Here is a 19,324-nt window from a genome sequence, read left to right on the forward strand (position 1 = left end):
CCAATCCCGTTGTCAATCGCTTTTATTTTGCAGTGGTTTTTGACTTCTGATACAGATGGCTTCAATTGTCGTAAGTTTTTCAAACCCATGACATGCCTTGAGTGTAAGTTTTTACTCTTTACCACAACATCCAACGAGATGTATTCCTAATGGAGAAGCTATCTTCAGATGTTCAAAACAAGCCGAAAAAAATCTTTTGAACAAGTGGAATTCACCAAGCTGGCTGGGGTAAAGAACCGACTTCTGAAGACGTGGAGATTCCTTAACTCAAATTTTTCCTAAAGTAACATCTGCATATGGCAACAAGCCTGAGCTGGCAACAAGCGCGGAAACAAGTGGTCTTTGTTTTAGAAGACAAACTTGGAACAGCACCCAGCAACCGAAGTTGCGAATTCACTACAACAACAACAACAACAACAATGTTCTAGTGGCAATTCCATTGATAACATGTCGGCTAGTTTGGCCAATATATATGTAATTGTATTCCTTGCATTTAAGTTATATGCCGCATGCGATTTCAAATTTTTTGTTAGGATGATTTCAGGTTGGGCAAGCGAGTTCCTATTTTTCTCGTTGTAAAAACAATTTGAAAATCAGAAAGTTTTTTCAACCTACTCTTAAATTTGAGTGCTCTTTCCTTTGTATTCGACAAAAAAAAACCTCGGCTCATGCTCATGTCGTTGAGATTTTCTTTCTTAGGAGGTTTTGCATGAACGTTTTTTTACGTTTTTTTGTCCAATGTTCTTATTCAAATCACAATAAATCATCACTTCAAGGGACTCTGCTTTTTCGTCCAAATCCTATGATTTTTGTTAAGAGATTTCTCAATCAATGGTTGCATCGCATGCGAGTCCTGTGTATGGTTTTTGAATCTTGTTTATCTTATGTTGTAACGGTACGATGCTACGGAAATTAAAATTTAATATATGCTGGTATAAATACATTTTCGATACCAACGAGTGCTAATTTTCCTGTCCTCACTTATGTTCATAATCAGCTCTAGAAAGGCCCAACTTCCATTCTCGTCGGGTGTCTCTTGAATGGATGGAAAGCTTTGTGAATTTGTATGAATTTGTATACTCAAGGTGCGCCATCGGTACAGACCAACGTACATTAAAAATGATTCCAATTTTTTTAAAAACAAATCGTTGTAATTTTTCATTAACCCTAAAAAACTATACATACTCTTTTGAGAACATGTGATGAAGAAGTCAACGAACCATTATCAATTAGACATATCCTGATTAGAAACGGGACTGTTGGCACGAAGATCAGTCCATATTTCATTAAGCAGTCATTTTATACGGTGTCTGGAAAATGTCCTCACCAACATAAGTTGAAGACTTTTGATCATGAATTTTTAATTAAAATTGTAGCTTTCAAATATGCAGCCGAGATAGCGCAATTGTTTTTTTATCTCCTGAAATTTTAATTGAAATCAAATTTTAACCCTAATTGCATTCTGATATTGATTGTATATTACATGGTTATGTTTAATTTAATACAAAAAGCGTCACTTAAAAAAATTGGAACAGTAAAAAAAAAAATCAGGTGGTACGAAATGGGGTTCCATTGCCCATTTGTTGATTCATTGTAAATTTTGTTTCACCCACAAATGTACCCCTTAGCTTTGCGGGGACACAAAACACTGATGCGAACTTCTAGAAATCCTTTGAACTTTTTCATGCAATCAAATTTTGCGTTCAGTTTTTGTTGACCCGTTGACTGCCAGCAGATTTTTGCGCCTAAATCTTGCGTTGAAAAAAATTTCTACCGACCCAACATCAAATTTTCCGAAATAGATGTTTGACATCTTTGGATGAATTTCTAATTCATCAGCTCAAGCCTTCAGAGATGAAGAAACAGAATCAATTTGTTTTTCTTAAGATGTCGAAAGAACTTTTAGGTCATTACACTAAAGATTATAGCAAAAACTCACAACAAAATTGAGTCCAGTAGGACATTGAGAAAAATTTGTCATAAAAAATAAAGATGTCTTGTCTATTTCGTCCCCTGAAATCGCAATGAATTGGTTGTTAGAGAGTTTGACCAGTGGCCGTTGAATGAAAACAAGTTCCGATAACTATTATTTGTAAAGAAATTAGAAAGTAGTTTGAGCTTGAATAACTATAAGAGTTCCAAACAAGTCCTGCAAAAGCAATTATAAGACGCCGCTTTCCAAAAATTTATTTGCAGAAAGAGTTAAAATGACTGCGAAAAAATTGATTTTGTTATTACCAGAAAATTCATCAGAACTGATTTTAATTTTGGGTAGCCACCGTTGAAGAACAAGAAATTGAAAATACCGCAGACAAGTTGCAGAACTATGACCAGACTTTCCAGACTGATATCCAGACAGTCTCAGGCCTCATGATCAGACTTATCAGACTTATTCGCAAACAAGTTTCAGAACTATGACCAGACTTTCCAGACTGATGTCCAGACAGTCTCCGGACTCATGATCAGACTTATCAGACTTATTCGCAGACAAGTTGATGAACTATGGCCAGAATTGCCATACTTATGTCCAGACGAATTCCAGACTCATGATCAGACCTAGCAGGCCTATGACCAGACCTCCCAGTCTTATTGTCAGACAATTTCCAGACAACAAAAATTCTTCCAGACCATTTATAAAATGTTCAGTGTTTACTCCCCACCCCAGACAACCTGTTGTCTGGACATAAATCTGGGACCTCGACTCGGGCTGCAGCGACAGCATATTTGTTAGAATTAGTGCAAAAAAATTACGTTTATTTCAAGGGTACTGTCCACACCTTTGAAATTTATAAAGAATTATTTCGATATTGATTTACAGAATTCTTCAACTGCATGTCCTGTTTTCGCTATGTTTGCTGACGAAGAGTTGCCAATACAGTTCGTTTACTTGTGATGCGGCTCTACGTTTGCAGAGCCGCATCTAAACAATTGGAACCTTTTTTGCTTTTATTGGAAACTTCTGAGCTTTTTGACCAAGTGTTTTCATCGGTCTTGCTTATGGAGTTTTTGATAATCCTGATTTTGCACTCTTGGCTTTGCCTGGTACTTTTGTTGCCATTATAGCCAAAAGTTTTCCATGTCATTTCTTGTCATTCCTTCATATATGTTTATTTTTGATTTTGCCAATGTTTTGCGATGGAATTTACAAGGAACCAGAGGTTCTGAAGGCGTTGGATTTTCCTCTATGTGAATTTTTTTGCGTTAGCCAAAAATTCGCCGTTATTCGGCGCCAGTATTCCTGTACCTTTCTTTTTTGTGGCAGATGACACTTTTCTTCTAATATAAAAGCAGAAAATTTCTTGAAGTAGATTGCAAATTTCGGACAGTAAGTTGTTGCCGTCGGCGTAACCAAGAGTTTCACTATGTTGGTGGGCCGATCAACTATATACACCAGGAAATAAGCTGCCTACATATTGACCAGTGAAGTTCTCCACTTGTTACATGTCTATATCCGATTTCGGACTCTCTTATTTTCACGCCAGTGAGCAATTACTATTTCTAACATTTCAATTTTGATATTTTTGATCAATCAGTTTCAGATATTTGCCTCCTAATCGCATGCTTGTAAGGTTTTGATAAATCTTGGTTGTGGCACTGCATCGAATTTTTGTCAAAATTGTCTTAAAAAACAAAGAGTTTGCCGGTTAAATTGGACGCTTTTTTTAAAAAGAATTGGTTGAGGAAGCTCAATATTTGTACGATTGTTGATCTTTCAGATCTAAATCCGTATTGAAAGTCATGCAACAGCTCACTTACCGCTAGGTAGGTGTCATTGAAAATGTCTTTAATGACTTTCGAAATACAGCGAAATAGGTTTATTGGTCTATAAAGAGTAATTGATGGTTTTTCATCGCTTTTTGAATTGGAGTTAGTTCAATGGTCTTCTGAAATATTTTCCATCTAGTTCAATTATTTGGTTAACTTCCAGAATTCTTCCACGTAATATATTTCTCGGCGAAAAAAAATTAATTGAACTTTTGTTTCACGAAGATAGCTTTGGGTATAAGTTTTTTTGGACTTGTCATTGAAAACGATCTGAGAAGATTGGTTGAAAACTTCACCCTTTTGTCAGCCTCATGGTACTGATTTTCATTGAAGATGCATTGCATCAGGAAAGGGTTTGGATTTTTGTTTTTTTCTTTTATTTTTCTGTTTTTTGTTAAACTGACGTGTAGCAAAGAGACACATTTGTGAAATTATTGGTCAGACTGTCTCGTTTCAAGGATTTCTTCTTCCATTTGGTCTTTATTAGTATATTTTTGTGGGGAGTTCTTCATTTTGATACTTTTTGTTTCGAAGTAAATAGATTTTTCATTAACTGGAATATTGAACTCGATACAAAAAAGCAGAGAGAGCAGCCCTATGAATTAATACTTCCGCTGGATTTTCATCGAAGACATTAACAAAACAATTTTACAATTGTTGTCGAAGGAAGACGATGCGCCGGAAGCAAAACCTTAAAAGAGTTCTCTTGGATTGCATGCTTTAAAACTTCTCATTTGGAATTGTATGCGTGCCTTGTCATGTTGTTTGAGTTTACTGAGACAATTTTGAAACTGATGTAAATTGAGTAAGCAAATGGTCTAAACTTTTCTTGATACAATCTTCTGATATATTTGTAAGCCTTGTTTCTATGTTTGCGTCACATCAAAACCTTGGATCCTTTGTGAGGAACACTTCAGGATTATTAAGAACTCGTCACCTGCTTTTCATTTGCTCAGAAGTTCGGCTTTACGATGTCTCTTAACAACCATTAGTACCATGCCATATTTTTTTTAACGTTTTCTTTGTCCATTCGGTTGTATCTGAAAGTGATCTAGTTACTTAGAAAGAAAGCTTCTGTAGGTACGCTTGACGTAATCCAAGTTTCAGTTAGAGAGAGGGCGCTGTAGTATACGTTTTAAAAAACCAAAGCATCTGGGCATATTAATTAAACTGTGATTATTGAAATCTAAGATAGTGTTGTTTGGTGGTCGCCTTTTTATGTTGGTGTCAGCTGCTACCCAAATATTATCTATTTTCCTTCTTTAGTTACCAAACGTGATTGACCTCTAGAATCTGTTTTTCTAACCCACGGACAATGAGGTTGTTGGCCCTTGTTCAGTGTTTCACCTTCATGTGGAAGAGCAGTTTTGCTGATTTACACGGAATTTGAGTACATTTTCGGTTTCCCGAGTAAGAGTAGGAGCATGCATTTGTCATACTTGGAGGACATAGTGGCAACTATTTTGCGGTTTTGAAATATCTGTAATGTCCCTTCCTGCGGCAGTCAGATAATCTGGAGTATAGATGCAGATTCATTAGCAAAATCAAAAAGCTTTTTTGCCATGTTCTGCTCTGGAACTATCTTCCAGATCATAGCTTTCATTTATATCACAAATTCTTACTACAAAGTCTTCTTGCCAAACTGCAGAATGCATATTTGACGTTGTGGAAAACGACGGACATGCCTGCTAGTTTGGCCAACTTAGATGGAAATGCATCCAATAAATGTACATTTGTATATCACATGTGTTTTCAAATTTTTATCAAAAGAAGATTTCAAGTTGGACAAGCAAGTTCTTGCTTTTCTTGTCGTGAAAAGTATTCGAGTAAAATAAAGTTTCTCCAGCAAACGTGCAAAATTAAGAGTGGTATTTCCTCTGTATTGGAAAAAATCCTTGGCTGAAGCATCAAAAGTTGCCATGCTTCTGTCAGAAACTAAAAGTGACAAAAACAAATTGGAGTCATAGAAGTTTATAAAATATTATAATAAACTTCACAACTAGACGCTTCCGTTGGTGTGAAGACTCCAATTTTTGTGATTTTTGTGAATGCAAACCCAAAACAAATGGAAAAAATAGAATAATTCATCATACGCAAAATCAAGGAGCTACATGAGGTTGTGGTTCTTGTCCTGATACCAAACTCACAATTTATGGCTCAACTGAATCGAATTCGAGCTGCTGAGATTATAATAATAAGATTTTCATTTTTTGGATGAAAGCTAGACCAATTCGGTAGTTAGAGAGGGCCGATCCTTTTCGGTGACCTGAGATTTCGACGCTCATCAAAGATCAGAGACCAAACTTGCTCGCCCGTTGTCCAACTTCAATTCTAAATTCAAGTTTTGTATTGACAATCTGGTCTCAAAAATTACTTCAATTCACTTAACGAATCACTCAGTTTTTCTTCATGTCCAATTTGACTTGCATTTCACGCATTGTGAATTCAGGTGGATTTGTATGACACCTGCAAGAAATCAAACACTATGAATAAGAAAACACTGTGAATAAGAAAACAGGCAAAGCGAAAAATTTTGCTGAGAAAACATTCCCAATTTTGTAGATGAAACACTTTTTTGTGATGTTAGTTCAATGATTGAAATAATTTGTCAAGATTACTTTAAGTCAATTCTGTTTTGTCGAGAGAAAAAAATAAAACATTACAGAGTTTCAAATTTTCGAACAACCTCTTCAGTAAAAAGGCGTAGCCAATAAAAATATGTTCTCTGTTTGCTTCTGGACACCCCCAGTAATTTACCGAGACAGAAGCAAGTGCAGTTAATTGTATTTTAAAGGTCCGTGGTAATAATATTCATCCGTATTATTTCAGGACGTCAAAATCTGTTTGTTCTGTTTTCCATGATGCGTACGGTTTCATGAAAGACAGCTAAATCCTTGATCCTGTCCTAGGTTTTACCAAACCTTTGTAGTTGTTTTCTCTCTGCCCATGTCTGCGGTTTACTGATCTAGATGCTAGTGGAGTTCCTATCGTCTGAACTGCTCCTTGACGTTCCATTCTATAAATCACGATTGTTTGACCACATTTTATAAACTCCCCATAGCTCATCAATGGGACATGAAACACAGAACAATGGAAACAATAGTTATAAAAATAGGTGAAAACAGAGCTAAAAAATTGGGTGACAATTAGTTTGATATGAGAAAGCATGGATACAAAATATAGGAAACAGTAGACAAATTCAGTTTCTGCTAATCTTTTGGTATTAAACCAAGAAAGCTCTTGGGTACATCCACAGAAAGAAATTTCCTGAGTTATTTTAAATTAAGTTTGGATTAAACATGAAAAGGTTGATTGAAGCAAGGACTTTGTAAATAAAACTGTTGTTGACTTTGAAAACAAGTAGCGATTAGCCACAAAATCTTTCTCATCTCTGGAATGCTCTATTTTCCCGCCGCTTGGTTTCATGCTTCTTTCCACAAACTTAGTGGTGAGCAAGTAGAATAAGCAACTCTTGGCTTAAAATTTGTCGTTTTTCAGTGTTTTGCAAAATCTAATTTTTCTGACGCTGTTTCTTTCAATTTTATGGTAGCAAATCATGTTTTTTTATTTTATTTTTAGTAAATCTTTTTACTATAGCAAAGTCATAGTAAGACTTTTTTTACGTGTTGATGAAAATCAATAAGCATATAATTTGTCCAAAAATTGAAAATAAATTTTATTTTTTATCGAATTGGCAGCCCACTAACAGCTGGCTCTTATCGGACTTAGCTGACAATTTACTCTTCATCAATGAAATCGACCAGACAAATTAAATTCCTTAAAAATAGTGGAAAAGCGCCTAAAAATTATTTTTTGGTATTTTTGTAGAGAAAAATTTACCTGACTTTAAAGCTCATTTTGTCCGGTCAACATCCAAGTTGAATCTTGATTTCTCCGACACATAATTTTAACCAGCAACGTCCTAATTAAAAAACAATGAAAAAACCTAAAAAAAATATCAAACTACAAAATTAACACAAAATGAAAAAAAATTGAGTTTTTAGGTAAGCAATTGGCTGCCATTCGGACTCTTTGTCGGCTTATCGTTCTGCAAATTCCAATATTTTACCCCATATTTTGAGTGGTCTGGACTTAAGGTACATGCTTTTTGCATTTCTATTCTAGATTTGACGGCTAACTCGTTTCGCTATTTATTGGAGATTTAAAAAACATTTTCGCATTTCCAATGTGAAAAAACCCTGTTACGTAACAAAAAACAAAACTAAACGAGAACAAGCAAGTACTATTATCCTATCGCTACATATTTCTTGAAAATTTGCAGCTTTTATTGTTCTAATTCTGTCGGAAAATTCAAAATGAACAAATGCACTGCTTCCAATAAAGTTTGTTTTCAAGTGCCTGTTTCATACTACAAACTCACTATTGATTCATCGCGTCTGAGCGAAACGTCCGCTAAGAAAGGTCTAGAGATCCAATTTTTCTTTGAATTATTTCAAACTACCATGTTGCTGCACAACTAATTGTCTTCTTTGCTTTTTTCAACGTGGGTACACCATCTCATGAACCTGAAAATGCTCATTATTTATGCAAAAAATTAAGTTACTTTCTTATTAAAATAGATTGCGGCTAGAGTATCTAACAAATTGTAGGGTACCGGAATCAGCAGCAGTCAAAAGAGCAGTGTCATAAAAACATTTCCAAGAAGAATTGTCATTATAGATAGATCACCGATTTTTTCTTTGAAATGTCCTCAGGCACAATTGTTTCAAAAACTGATGCTGCAGGAGGATCAAAAATTTGTTTTAACTCGACAAACAACTCAATAGGATCCTTGATAACTCCACTCAGTCCAAACAAAAACTGTTGAATAAATTTTTGTCATTTGTGGGAGACAAACATGTACTCCCCATCTAACCAATATTGCTATGAGCTCTGCTTGTCATTTACTCACAATTTCATGTACAGCATCTCCTTCACGTGGACCTCTGTAGATATATATTCTCGACAGCAGAGCTGTCAGTGTTGACATTCTCTGTATTTCCTCATTGTTGTCTACCGCAAATGGTTTGTGCGGATTTGAATCAAGAATCGAGGAGAACACTGCCAATCAGTGCCCTTAAAAAGCAGGAGGGTGCACAAAAGAAGTTCAATATTTGGTGTAAAATCTTTAACTGGGCGCATTTTTCTTGGAGTGGTCTATCAGATGCCGCCTGTCGCATACTCTCAAGCACGTGTCATTTTCAAGGGTCTAAAAGTTTTCACTCGTTGTGTGATTGAGATTTGGTCGCCAAAATGGTTCCTGAGCTTCTCGTCTTTGAACAGTTGATATTGGTATTTTATTGATACTGAGATATTGATAGAACTCGCAAATTTTCTGAGAAAAGCTAAGTTTTTGTAATAGGCGCACAGCGGAAAAAATTTTTCTCTGAGGTGCAAAAATTCTGGTCTCTATTAGTTGAACAATCATCACAGATACCAAGTAATCAGACTATGGTTTAGTAGGTTACTTGAGCAGCAGATCAGTTCTCTGTCATTACTTATTCAAAACAACAATCTACAGATGCAGACCTTGATTGAAATTGGAGATGCTGTACGCGACCGGTTGAAAACAGACAATTCACGAAAACTAAAAATTCACTTCAGCCATGAAATATTCTAATTTATTATCATTATAACCAAAAACCCAACTGCCTATAGGTTGTTTTCCAACGAAGAAAACGGGAAATTTAGAAATCTTGCCTCAAATCTTAGTTTGTAAAATATCTACATGAGTACTGGCGGAAATAAATTCGCTACCTTTACATTGACAATGAAATCAGATTCTGAAATAGAAACATTCAAACACAACATATTGGCAGATATCACTATTTTACTTCTCAGCTTTACAAAATTGAATAGGTCAGGTCAGTAAAGATGTTTTGTTTTTGCCACGAATCATTTTCCTTGACACCAAAGATTTTCCCGAGCAGACAAAAGTTTCGGATATAGACGAGTAAGAGTCAAACATAAATGAATACAGCAGCAGCAGCAGCAGTAATGAAAACAACAGAAAAAGACAAGGACTGCTCAAAAAGAATGAAAGAATTGTGAAAACAACAACGTTGAATTAATAGAGGATGCAGAAACTGAACATTGAAAAGAAGATTTCATATATTTGAAATCTGCCCGAAAAAGTTCCAGATTCAACAAAAAAACTTGATCAGACAGAAGACTCGACTTCCTTCTCAGTAATTAATAGAGACAAACGGTTCAGACATTTCAATTAATGGGAAGCATCCAGCATTAAAACCACATTGAGTTCGTAGTCAATTTGAAAAGCACTACTCAATAATTGATGATTTGTCACATTAAGTTTTTCATACACTACTTTTATTACTGAAGCGGGAGAGCGCAAAAACTGAGTTTTGAAAGCGTCAAATTTTTCAAAGCAAGTATAATTAAATTCCACTTTTGAAGATAATGATGATAATTATGATGACAATGATGAGCTTCTCGTGCTTTGAATAAAGCTAGTTTTGTCAGTTAAGCAAAAACATGCGAGGGACAGTCAGAGCTTCTCAAATTGAGGGCATCACTTTTAAGATTTAAGTAAAATTCTGTTGATTTGATGTTAAACTTGTCATCGTTGTCGTCATAAAGCTCATTCTTGACAGGGCCCACTTATAATAATTACGGGAACCTGTCATGCTGTTTTTTAATACTGTTACCTGATAAGAGACCATGTAATGAGTGACTAGAAAACATGATTGTCACGTACTAATGAGACCAAGTAACACGCAACAACTAAACCTTATTGCTCTATATCAAATTTATAGTGGAAAATTGTGACCAAATCAATATTTCAGTTCGTATCAGTCGATAACCGGAACCAAACGAGTTCTGAGGCTCCATTAAGCAAGAAACTTTTAAAAACAATTAGTTATTGACGAGGCTTCTTTTTGGTTCAATATTATACTGTTGAAGTCTTTACACTAATTTGCTGATTAAAGTTCTAAACCTTTCCACTGCCATTCTCAAGCACTGCAACAAAGCGCCCACAACAATGGTCGCAAGACTGTCAATTCTAGCCGTCTCTTAAGGTCGAACTGCTCTGCCATTGTTCCAAAAGTACCAAAGTTTGCGTTGCAATTAATCAATAAGACCCGACTAGTCAAAACATTTTGAAAGCAGCCTGAGCTCAAGGATTCAATATTTGTAAAACAACTGAAGAACGCAGCGAAGTCTCCCATTGGCATGTCTATAGCTAAAACTTTTTTAGCGCGAAGCGGGACCGAGAGCGGACGCCCCAAATGATTAAACTACAGGCGTCCAAAGAACAGCACGAAAAACAATCGCACTTTCTCGAGATCAGCACAATCATCAACCTCAGCCATACTGATAAATCTCAAATTGCTCAATTAGTGGGTCTGAAAACATTATTGTATTCAAAGTTTTTGCCCACATTTCAAAGCCCGTAACGCATACTAACCTCCATTAGGGTTATTTTAACTCTGTTTTAATCAGAAAACCATTGATTTAAAGAGCAGCCCTGTTTTTGGAAAACAAACTGACGATGTGGCTCAATCTGGTTCAAACTGGCAGGATTCTGACTATATCCAACTATCTGACTATTATCTCTTCACTTTTCATTAAACTCAAATCTTTTCCATATCCAGGCCACAATAGGAATGGACCAGACCGAGGATTGAACGTCTGGGAGGGTACCTCCCCAGAGACAATAGTTGTCGAATCATATTGTGAAAATCTTGTTAGAAGGTTGCGAGAGCAACCCAATGAAAAATTGTGTATAAGATCCGCTTTACAAGAAGCTCCACTTGTTCAACGTATACTTGGCTACAGAAAAGAAGCCTCGATGAGCAAGAAAGAACGTGAGAACGGGTTATAAGAGATGCCCAAGTTCGCGAGTTTTTGGTGTAAATGGCACACTAGGATTGCAAGTAAGAGATACTGGTTCGAATCCAGTACTGGTCCATTTTCACAGTAGTTGCAACTGCATAGACCCCTAAAACACCTCACCCGGGTGGTAGGAAACATACCAAGCGGGCCAAACAGTATGTATTGGCCAGACCCAACTCAGATATGGGCCTGGCGGAAACTCAGAAACTCACTACTGAAATTTGGTCTACACTTGGAGCTCGGCTGCACCGGACCCCTATGTGTGTTACTCTTCATACAGTGTTAGAAGGCTGAGAGAGAACAACCTAATGTAAATTGTGCATAGGATAAGCTTGATATAGCTTGACGCGAAGCTCTACTTGTTCAACGTTTTGTTCTCGGGTTTGGGCCTCATCGTGGGTTCTTTCTTTTTACGCAAAACCTGGAGAAGTGAACACATTCCTGCAATAAAATGGATTTGATCACGAGATCTGAATTTCTCAGAGAATGAGTTATAGTGGCATGAACAGCATTGTTTTCTCGAGTCAGTTAAATAAACATCAGTTGACGTTTGTTGTTCTAATCTAAGTTAATATATCTTAGTTATAACTGATCATAACAATCTTTAAACTTGGCCAAATAACCTCGATTATGATTGCAACACTTTAACAAATAACTTTCATTTTACTTCAAATTATATTCAATACTATTACTACATTGAAAGATCGTTTTATTCTGCTTAGTAATCGGATTACGGAAACAATATTTTCGGATGAGTTGACATTTTTGAAGTGAAAATTCTTTGGTTTTCGCGGCATCTGAAATTTAACCTGCCTGTGATTCGCTACAAATTATATATACTTCAAATAAATTCGGTGAATCAATTGGGAGTTGAAAATTGTCTTGAGATCCGTGTCTGAATAATTTATATATTGATTGATAAAAGAGACGTTGTAAATCCTTCTATGGCGAACAAAGTCAGCAAGAGTTTACGCACTTAAGCTTCAGATACAGAGCAATGAAATTTGGGCATAATGCTGAAATTTATTAAGCTAAAATAATCTAACATTTTGTTGATATCTTTGGAAGTTTTCATTATAGCCGCCTCAAAAAAGTTGGAATTATCTTCCCGATTCTAACCTTTAACTTCCGATTCTGATTTCATCCAAATTATTCCGCTTTGTCAGCTTCTCGAAGTAATAAAGGGGGAGTAGAGATGAAAGCAACTCTAGTTCTTCAGCCGAGGGAACTGGCTCTACTCTTCATGGAGCATAATGTCGAATTCATCGAATGGATTGCGGACGAGTATGCTCTTTCTATCAGGTACTTACTATTCAGAAAAAAATGCACTTTTCAGATAGACATTAAGCATCTTTTCAAAAGCTTCCCCCTCCTCAAGGGTACCTATTAGAGAAATGCCACCCCTTTTTGCGCTATACTTTGCGACAATAGTACTTAGTCTGTAATTTAGATAGCCAATTATAACTCAATTACGGACCACTGTTCACGGCCATCTCGGTGCTGGGACATATCAAAAGGACAGCAGATGGAAACCCAGGTTGAGGTCCTATCCGGAAGTAACCTCTGATAAGACCTAGTCCAACGCACATGGTGTGTTTCCAGACCAAAATTACAGGGTCTGAGATTTGGTTCGAGCGAACAATAGTTTGATCAGAGGTCACTTCGGTCTGGGGATGGAATGATCCGAGGTCACTTCCGGATGGTAATGGTCTCATCAGAGGTCATATCCGTCTGGGTAGGTTTGATCAGAGGCGGATTGAAGTGCACATTAGTCTGATCAGAGAAGAATTTGAGCGCAATTGGGTCTGATGAGAGAGAAAAAAAAATTTTTTCTTTTGATTTTTTTGTTTTTTTTTACTGAGAGATATAGAGTCTGATGGCATGATCAGAACCAAAGGGATCCAGCTGATAGAAAATACTGGTCCCCTTAAAAAGAAATTTTGATTAACGGTAGAACACGACGTTTTATTTGGAAAGCTGTCTAAATTCATCCATTCAGTTCACAATTTGCACTAATGGTATACTACATAAATTTTTCTCAGCAGTTTGGTTTTCTTTTCTTTTGCAATACTCTCAGAATGGTCTTTTTTAGATGAATTGAATAATGCAAACATCAATTTTTATTAAACATATACATTATAACAAAACTCAAGAAATTCTTTCATAGTGAAAATCATTCACTGATCAGTCTATTTCGAGAGCAATTGAGTCTGATCAGAGGTGATTTCGAGCGCAAAATAGTCTAATCAGAAGTGCTTTTGGGCGCAGAATCGTCTGGACGGTGATCTGGGTTTGGTCTGGGCCATGTTCGCACAATCGTCTGGACAATGGTCTGATTTCCGTCTGATCAGATGTAATTTTCGGGATCTTTTCCGTTTGTGCCCCCCAGCTTAGTGGGCGCAAATATTATTTGCACCCCCAGACGCACGTGCCATATTTTCACATAATGATTTACTGTGTAATGGCACGTGCTCTGTAACTGGGGGGAGCATAACGTACTGGGGGGGGGACAAACGGAAATGATCCCATTTTCGTCTGGAAAGGTGTGATCAGAGCCACTTTCGAGCGCACTCCGAGCGAACACGGTGTTTCGAGCGCACTTTAGCCTGATCAGAGGATACTTTGACCAAAAATGGTCTGATCAGAGGTTACTTCCAGATGGCACCTCAACCAGGGAAACAAAATTGGGAAATTAGATCAAAAATGAAATTTTTCTGTTTGCTTATTGACCAATCTAATTTAGGGACTCAAAAATAAAACAGCTTTTAGTATAATATTTTTCGTGATAATATTTTTGGAGGAGGACGTCGGGCGTAGGGCAGAATGATAAAAAACAAATTTTTTTCAGCCGAATATTTCACGTGCGCCGATTGGTCGATCCCAATTTCGTTACCTTACCGGCAGTTTTTTTCAGGCCTATCAAACTTATGCTTTGACTCTCATTTTTCTCATTCGACTCTGCACCCGTACTGCTCTGATTCCTAGCTCCATGTTCGGTTGCTATAGATTCAAATAAATTCCCATGGACCGCGAAGCTATGGCCAGGGCTCGCGAGGCATGGTCAGATGTAGCATTTTCATGTAAGCTTACTGGCAATTCTCACAGATCGCTACCGCTAGCGCCCCCAGTAAATTAGGCTCCCCATTGTTATATGCTTTTACGTTAGTTATGCCTTTGAGTTTATTACATGCCAATACTCGTGAATGGGCGTTTAAAAAAATTGACAGAGCGATGGTTTGAAATTATTACGTGCATTAATAATGAACAGCATAAGTAGTGGATTAAACAGGGCTTCCAGCCACCAGCCCAATTTAGCCTATTCCCCCTCAAGAATTTGGGGAATAGGCCAAATCGTCCTGCTAACTGGAAGCCCTGTTTTATCCACTACTATAATCACAAACTAAAAATAAAAATAAGGCATATACCATATATACTACATTCACCACATTCACTTTCTACCCAAATAAAGCGCCTCCTTTATGTGCTATATGTGATCTATGTGCATTATTTAATTTTTTCTAAAATTTTATAATATTACATCATATTATATCATATTATATTATATTACATCAAACTATATTACATTAGATTGAATTATTTTATATTATATCATATTATATTATATTACACTTTTTATTTATAATAATGCTAATGCTAATGCTAAAAAATATTTTAAAAAAATATGACAATCTATTCTTCTAACAATTTATTTATATCTATACCCTGAGCTTTTAATTAAGAGAGTATAAGATAAGATCTATAATATTCGGATTCATTAGACTTATGGGTCTTCGACCACGCTTCGCCATCTATTGAATCAGACTTATATATTGAATCAGATTTATCTGTTGAATCAGACTTATCTATTGAATCAGATTTATCAATTATATTAGACTTATCTATTGGATTAGACTTATCTATTATATTAGAATTATCTATTTGATTAGACTTATCTATTATATTAGACTTATGGGTCTTCTGCCATGCTTCTCCATTTATTGTATTAGATCTAATAAATTCATTAACAGGTTTTATTTTTTAGTAGACTCTAATTCTTTAGATGAATAATCATCTCTGGGGAAATCTATTTCTTTATGAGCTATTTTTATATGACGATTTATCCCATTAAAACTAAATATAGAAGAACAATATTCACACCTCACCTTTGTTGAGTTACATTTTTTACATATAGCTTTCTTTTTAATCAAAAGATGTTATTTATTTTGCAACTCCACATCTATTACAAACTTTAAATATTAAGTCAGTTTTTTTATTAGTAAAACTATAAGTATGACTCGAGTTAGAAGTAAAGCTAGAGTTAGAAGTGGGGTTAGAGTTAGAAGTAAAACTAGAGTTAGAAGTGAGGTTATAGTTAGAAGTAAAACCCGAGTTAGAAGTAGGGCTAGATTAGGAGCTTGAATCGGAATTAGAGTTAGAAACACAATCAGAATTAGAATTAGAAAAAGAATTAGGGCTAAAGCTAAAGCTAGAACTAGAACTTGAACTGGAGCTTGAACATTTTGAAGCAATTCCCCTAGCCTTTGAACGGGCTTTATTCAAACAAATACCCTTCAATATATCATCTGCGCATGCACACTTACTAAGTTTATCCTTATGTTTCTTTTTATAATGGAAAGATAAAAAACTAGGGGATCCACATTCATAATCACACTCTAATTATGCTGCTGTTTCCATCATTTAATATTTAAAGCAGGTCAAATTTCAAATTTTAAATATCAATTTTTGATATCTTATAACTAGCTATAATTAACTATAACTAGCTATATCTACCTATAACTAGCTATAATTTTAATTAAACTTCTAGTATAATCTTCAGACTGGACACACTCTTTTAGATTTTCCCTTCCTAAATTTTTAAGAATATTAAAATTAAATGTTTTATCTAAAATCTGATCAACACCCAATTCAGTTTTATCTCTGATGAAATCTATAATTTCATCTTTAAATTTTTGATTATTTTATATAGATCACTTAAAACAGTTATACCCTTTGTGTTTAAGTTTTTGTCTCTTCAACAATAAACTCTTCTTGTATACCCCCCAACCCGGACGAAGACCCAAGGGGGGATATAGTTGAAGACTCATATTATTTTTGTTCATGCTCTAAGTCTTTACCATAACCCATATTCATTAATGAGCCTGTTATATTTATCAAATGAATTGCATGTGTTGCCACGCGTGCTGCAGTTTTTATTGTCGGGTCAGGTTTTAAACAATCATGTATGTATAAGAGTTTACCTATACCCATTGTTATACTCCACCTATACTTAACCACATTAGCAATAAGCATTTCTTTTGTTAGAACATCATTCTGAATCTTAACACCTCTTGAAATAAAAAGTTTATTAAAATAGAATATATAGTTAACTTAATTAATAGTATTTTTGTCTGTAGCTCTATTCATTAGTAGTTTAAAATAATCTACAATTTTTTTTATCTCGTTACTCTATAATTCATTTTTTAAACTGAGAGCTGTCAAGTCTAAGAAACCAACTCTTGAGTCATATGCCATAGTTCTATTTCTATCAATAATAATAAAAATTTCCTCTTTCTTATAATATTTAATCATGCCATAACGAAGTGCATCATCTGTCCATCTCTACAATTATAATAACTATTATTTAATTCTCGATTTATGTCATAGAAGTCATGTTTGCAATTATATGTTGTATTAAAATTTTGAAAAAAATCAGCTCCATTATCAGTTGTTATATAAATAGTATCACAAATCATTCTAGCCATATTATTTATCTGAGCTGGTTGATGACGCATTACAATCATTTGAATACTTTTTATTTCTTCCTTCTGTAAAATAATAAACTATATCCTAAGTAAACTTATCACCCATATCATCAAGAACAATCACAATATTTTTGAATTTTAGTATATTTTCATTGTGATCATACTTATATCACCCATATCAAATCCAGCATAGGGCTCGCCAGTCTCAAGATCAATCCAATCCTTTTCATCTTTACATATTCTGATTATTTGCTTTTGCTTTTGCGTTTGTTGGGGAACTAAGGCCGAATGCCCTTCCATCACATCTTTATTATCTTGGTCCTGATCCCGATACAACTTCAAGTATTGTCTAACAATTCTTACCTGCACCAGTAGCACCATAAACAGTAGTATGCAATGGTGACTTTTCAAATTCAAATTTAACTAAACTTTTATTCAAAAACCCTTCTAAAATTTCTTCTAGTTTGGTATATTTACTTGGCAACTCATTATATATATATATATATATATATATATATATATATATATATAAACAACACAATGTATTGAATGCAAGTATAAAAATTATAGGGCCTTTATCCATTTTTATAAATGAAATATAGACTGATAATTAGAGTTGTAAATAGATTTAGATTTAGACTTAGACTTAGTCATCTGCGAAGCAGTTCCTGACAGTAATACTCAAAGTCAGACTTATAATTAGAATTATAATTAGACTTATGATTAGAGTTATAATTAGACTTATAGTTAGAGATATAATTAGACCTAAATTTAGAGATAAGATTAAGTATAAACTTTTATTATATACAAATGCTTACCCTAACTTTTGAAGAATTCATTAATAAATTTGATATTGACAATAAAGCCATGAGTAATATCAAAATAGAAGATATAGGGGGTTATAAATATGATACCAATTCAGATAGTAATGAGAGATGAGATTCCCGTTAACATCAATGATTCTAAATTTAATAATATTGTAAATTTATACACAATTGATGGCACTCATTGGGTTCTCGTTATAAAAAGGAGAGGTGGTAAGGTTTATTACTTTGATAGTTTTGGTGTTGAGACTCCACCATTATTCTCAAAAGATTATATTGACCTAGGATCTGATGAAAGAATACAGGAATATAATGAATCTTATTGTGAAGCATATTGTTTATACATGATCTATCTTTTTGATAATGGTTACAGAACAAAGAGTGCATTGAATACTCTAGTTAATCAAGTTAAATGTCAAGAGGTATAAAATAAGTGTTTGGGTTGTAAAGCTAAAAGTAAAACTGAAGTTAAAGATGATGACAACATCAATCAGGGAACCTGCTTCGCAGATGGCAATGTAAATATCAATGACAATCAGGGAACCTGCTTCTCAGATGTCAATGGCAATGACAATCAGGGAACTTTCTTCGCAGATGACAAGTTCAATGACAATGTAAATCAGTGAATCTGCTTCGCAGATGTTAATGCTAATGGTAATGTCAATGGCAATCAGGGAGCCAGATTCGCAGATGTCAATGGCAATTTCAATGGTAATGTCTATGTTAATGGCAAAGACATTTTCATTGGTAATGTCAATGACAATGTCAATCAGGGAACTTGCTCCGCAGATGTCAATGGCAATGTCAATGGTAATGTCAATGTTAATGGTATTGGAGAAACATGGTTGGAGACCCATAGTGATAGTGATGACAGAGTGTGGTCGGAAAACAATGATAGCAAAGCATGGTCGGGGACCCATAGATGTATAAATATATTTAGTGAAACAAAACAAAGAGATAAACCCTGCTCACAATGTGGATGTGGAGGGGGACGTAATGTTGGTGTAGGGACATCCGGTCTTGGTTCCCCATCCAATTTATAAATTGATGTTAAGGATAGTCTACAATCTTGGATAAATGATAATTATAATCGTTAATAGCACATTCCCGGAAAAC

The 19,324-nt window shown here is 35.1% G+C and overlaps 2 protein-coding genes across 4 annotated transcripts in view; one reads left to right on the top strand and one right to left on the bottom strand.

The window, feature by feature from the left end:
- The window catches only part of LOC142339204 (splicing factor 3A subunit 2-like), a 69,320-nt gene that overhangs the window by 44,675 nt on the left and 5,321 nt on the right, over positions 1 to 19,324 (bottom strand). The gene's annotated exons all lie outside the window — the stretch shown is intronic.
- The window catches only part of LOC142339203 (uncharacterized), a 47,805-nt gene continuing 40,804 nt past the window's right edge, over positions 12,324 to 19,324 (top strand). For 2 of the 3 annotated variants that reach the window (XM_075389034.1, XM_075389031.1), the window contains exon 1: positions 12,324 to 12,924. In XM_075389034.1, the coding sequence (XP_075245149.1) occupies positions 12,818 to 12,924 (107 nt within the window). In that variant the 5' untranslated portion in view covers positions 12,324 to 12,817. The remainder of the gene's footprint in view (positions 12,925 to 19,324) is intronic. The other variant, XM_075389033.1, reaches the window with a different exon arrangement.

This window comes from Convolutriloba macropyga, chromosome 5 (genome assembly GCF_964194025.1).
Source record: "Convolutriloba macropyga chromosome 5, txConMacr16.3, whole genome shotgun sequence".
Classification (NCBI taxonomy): Eukaryota; Metazoa; Xenacoelomorpha; order Acoela; family Convolutidae; genus Convolutriloba; species Convolutriloba macropyga.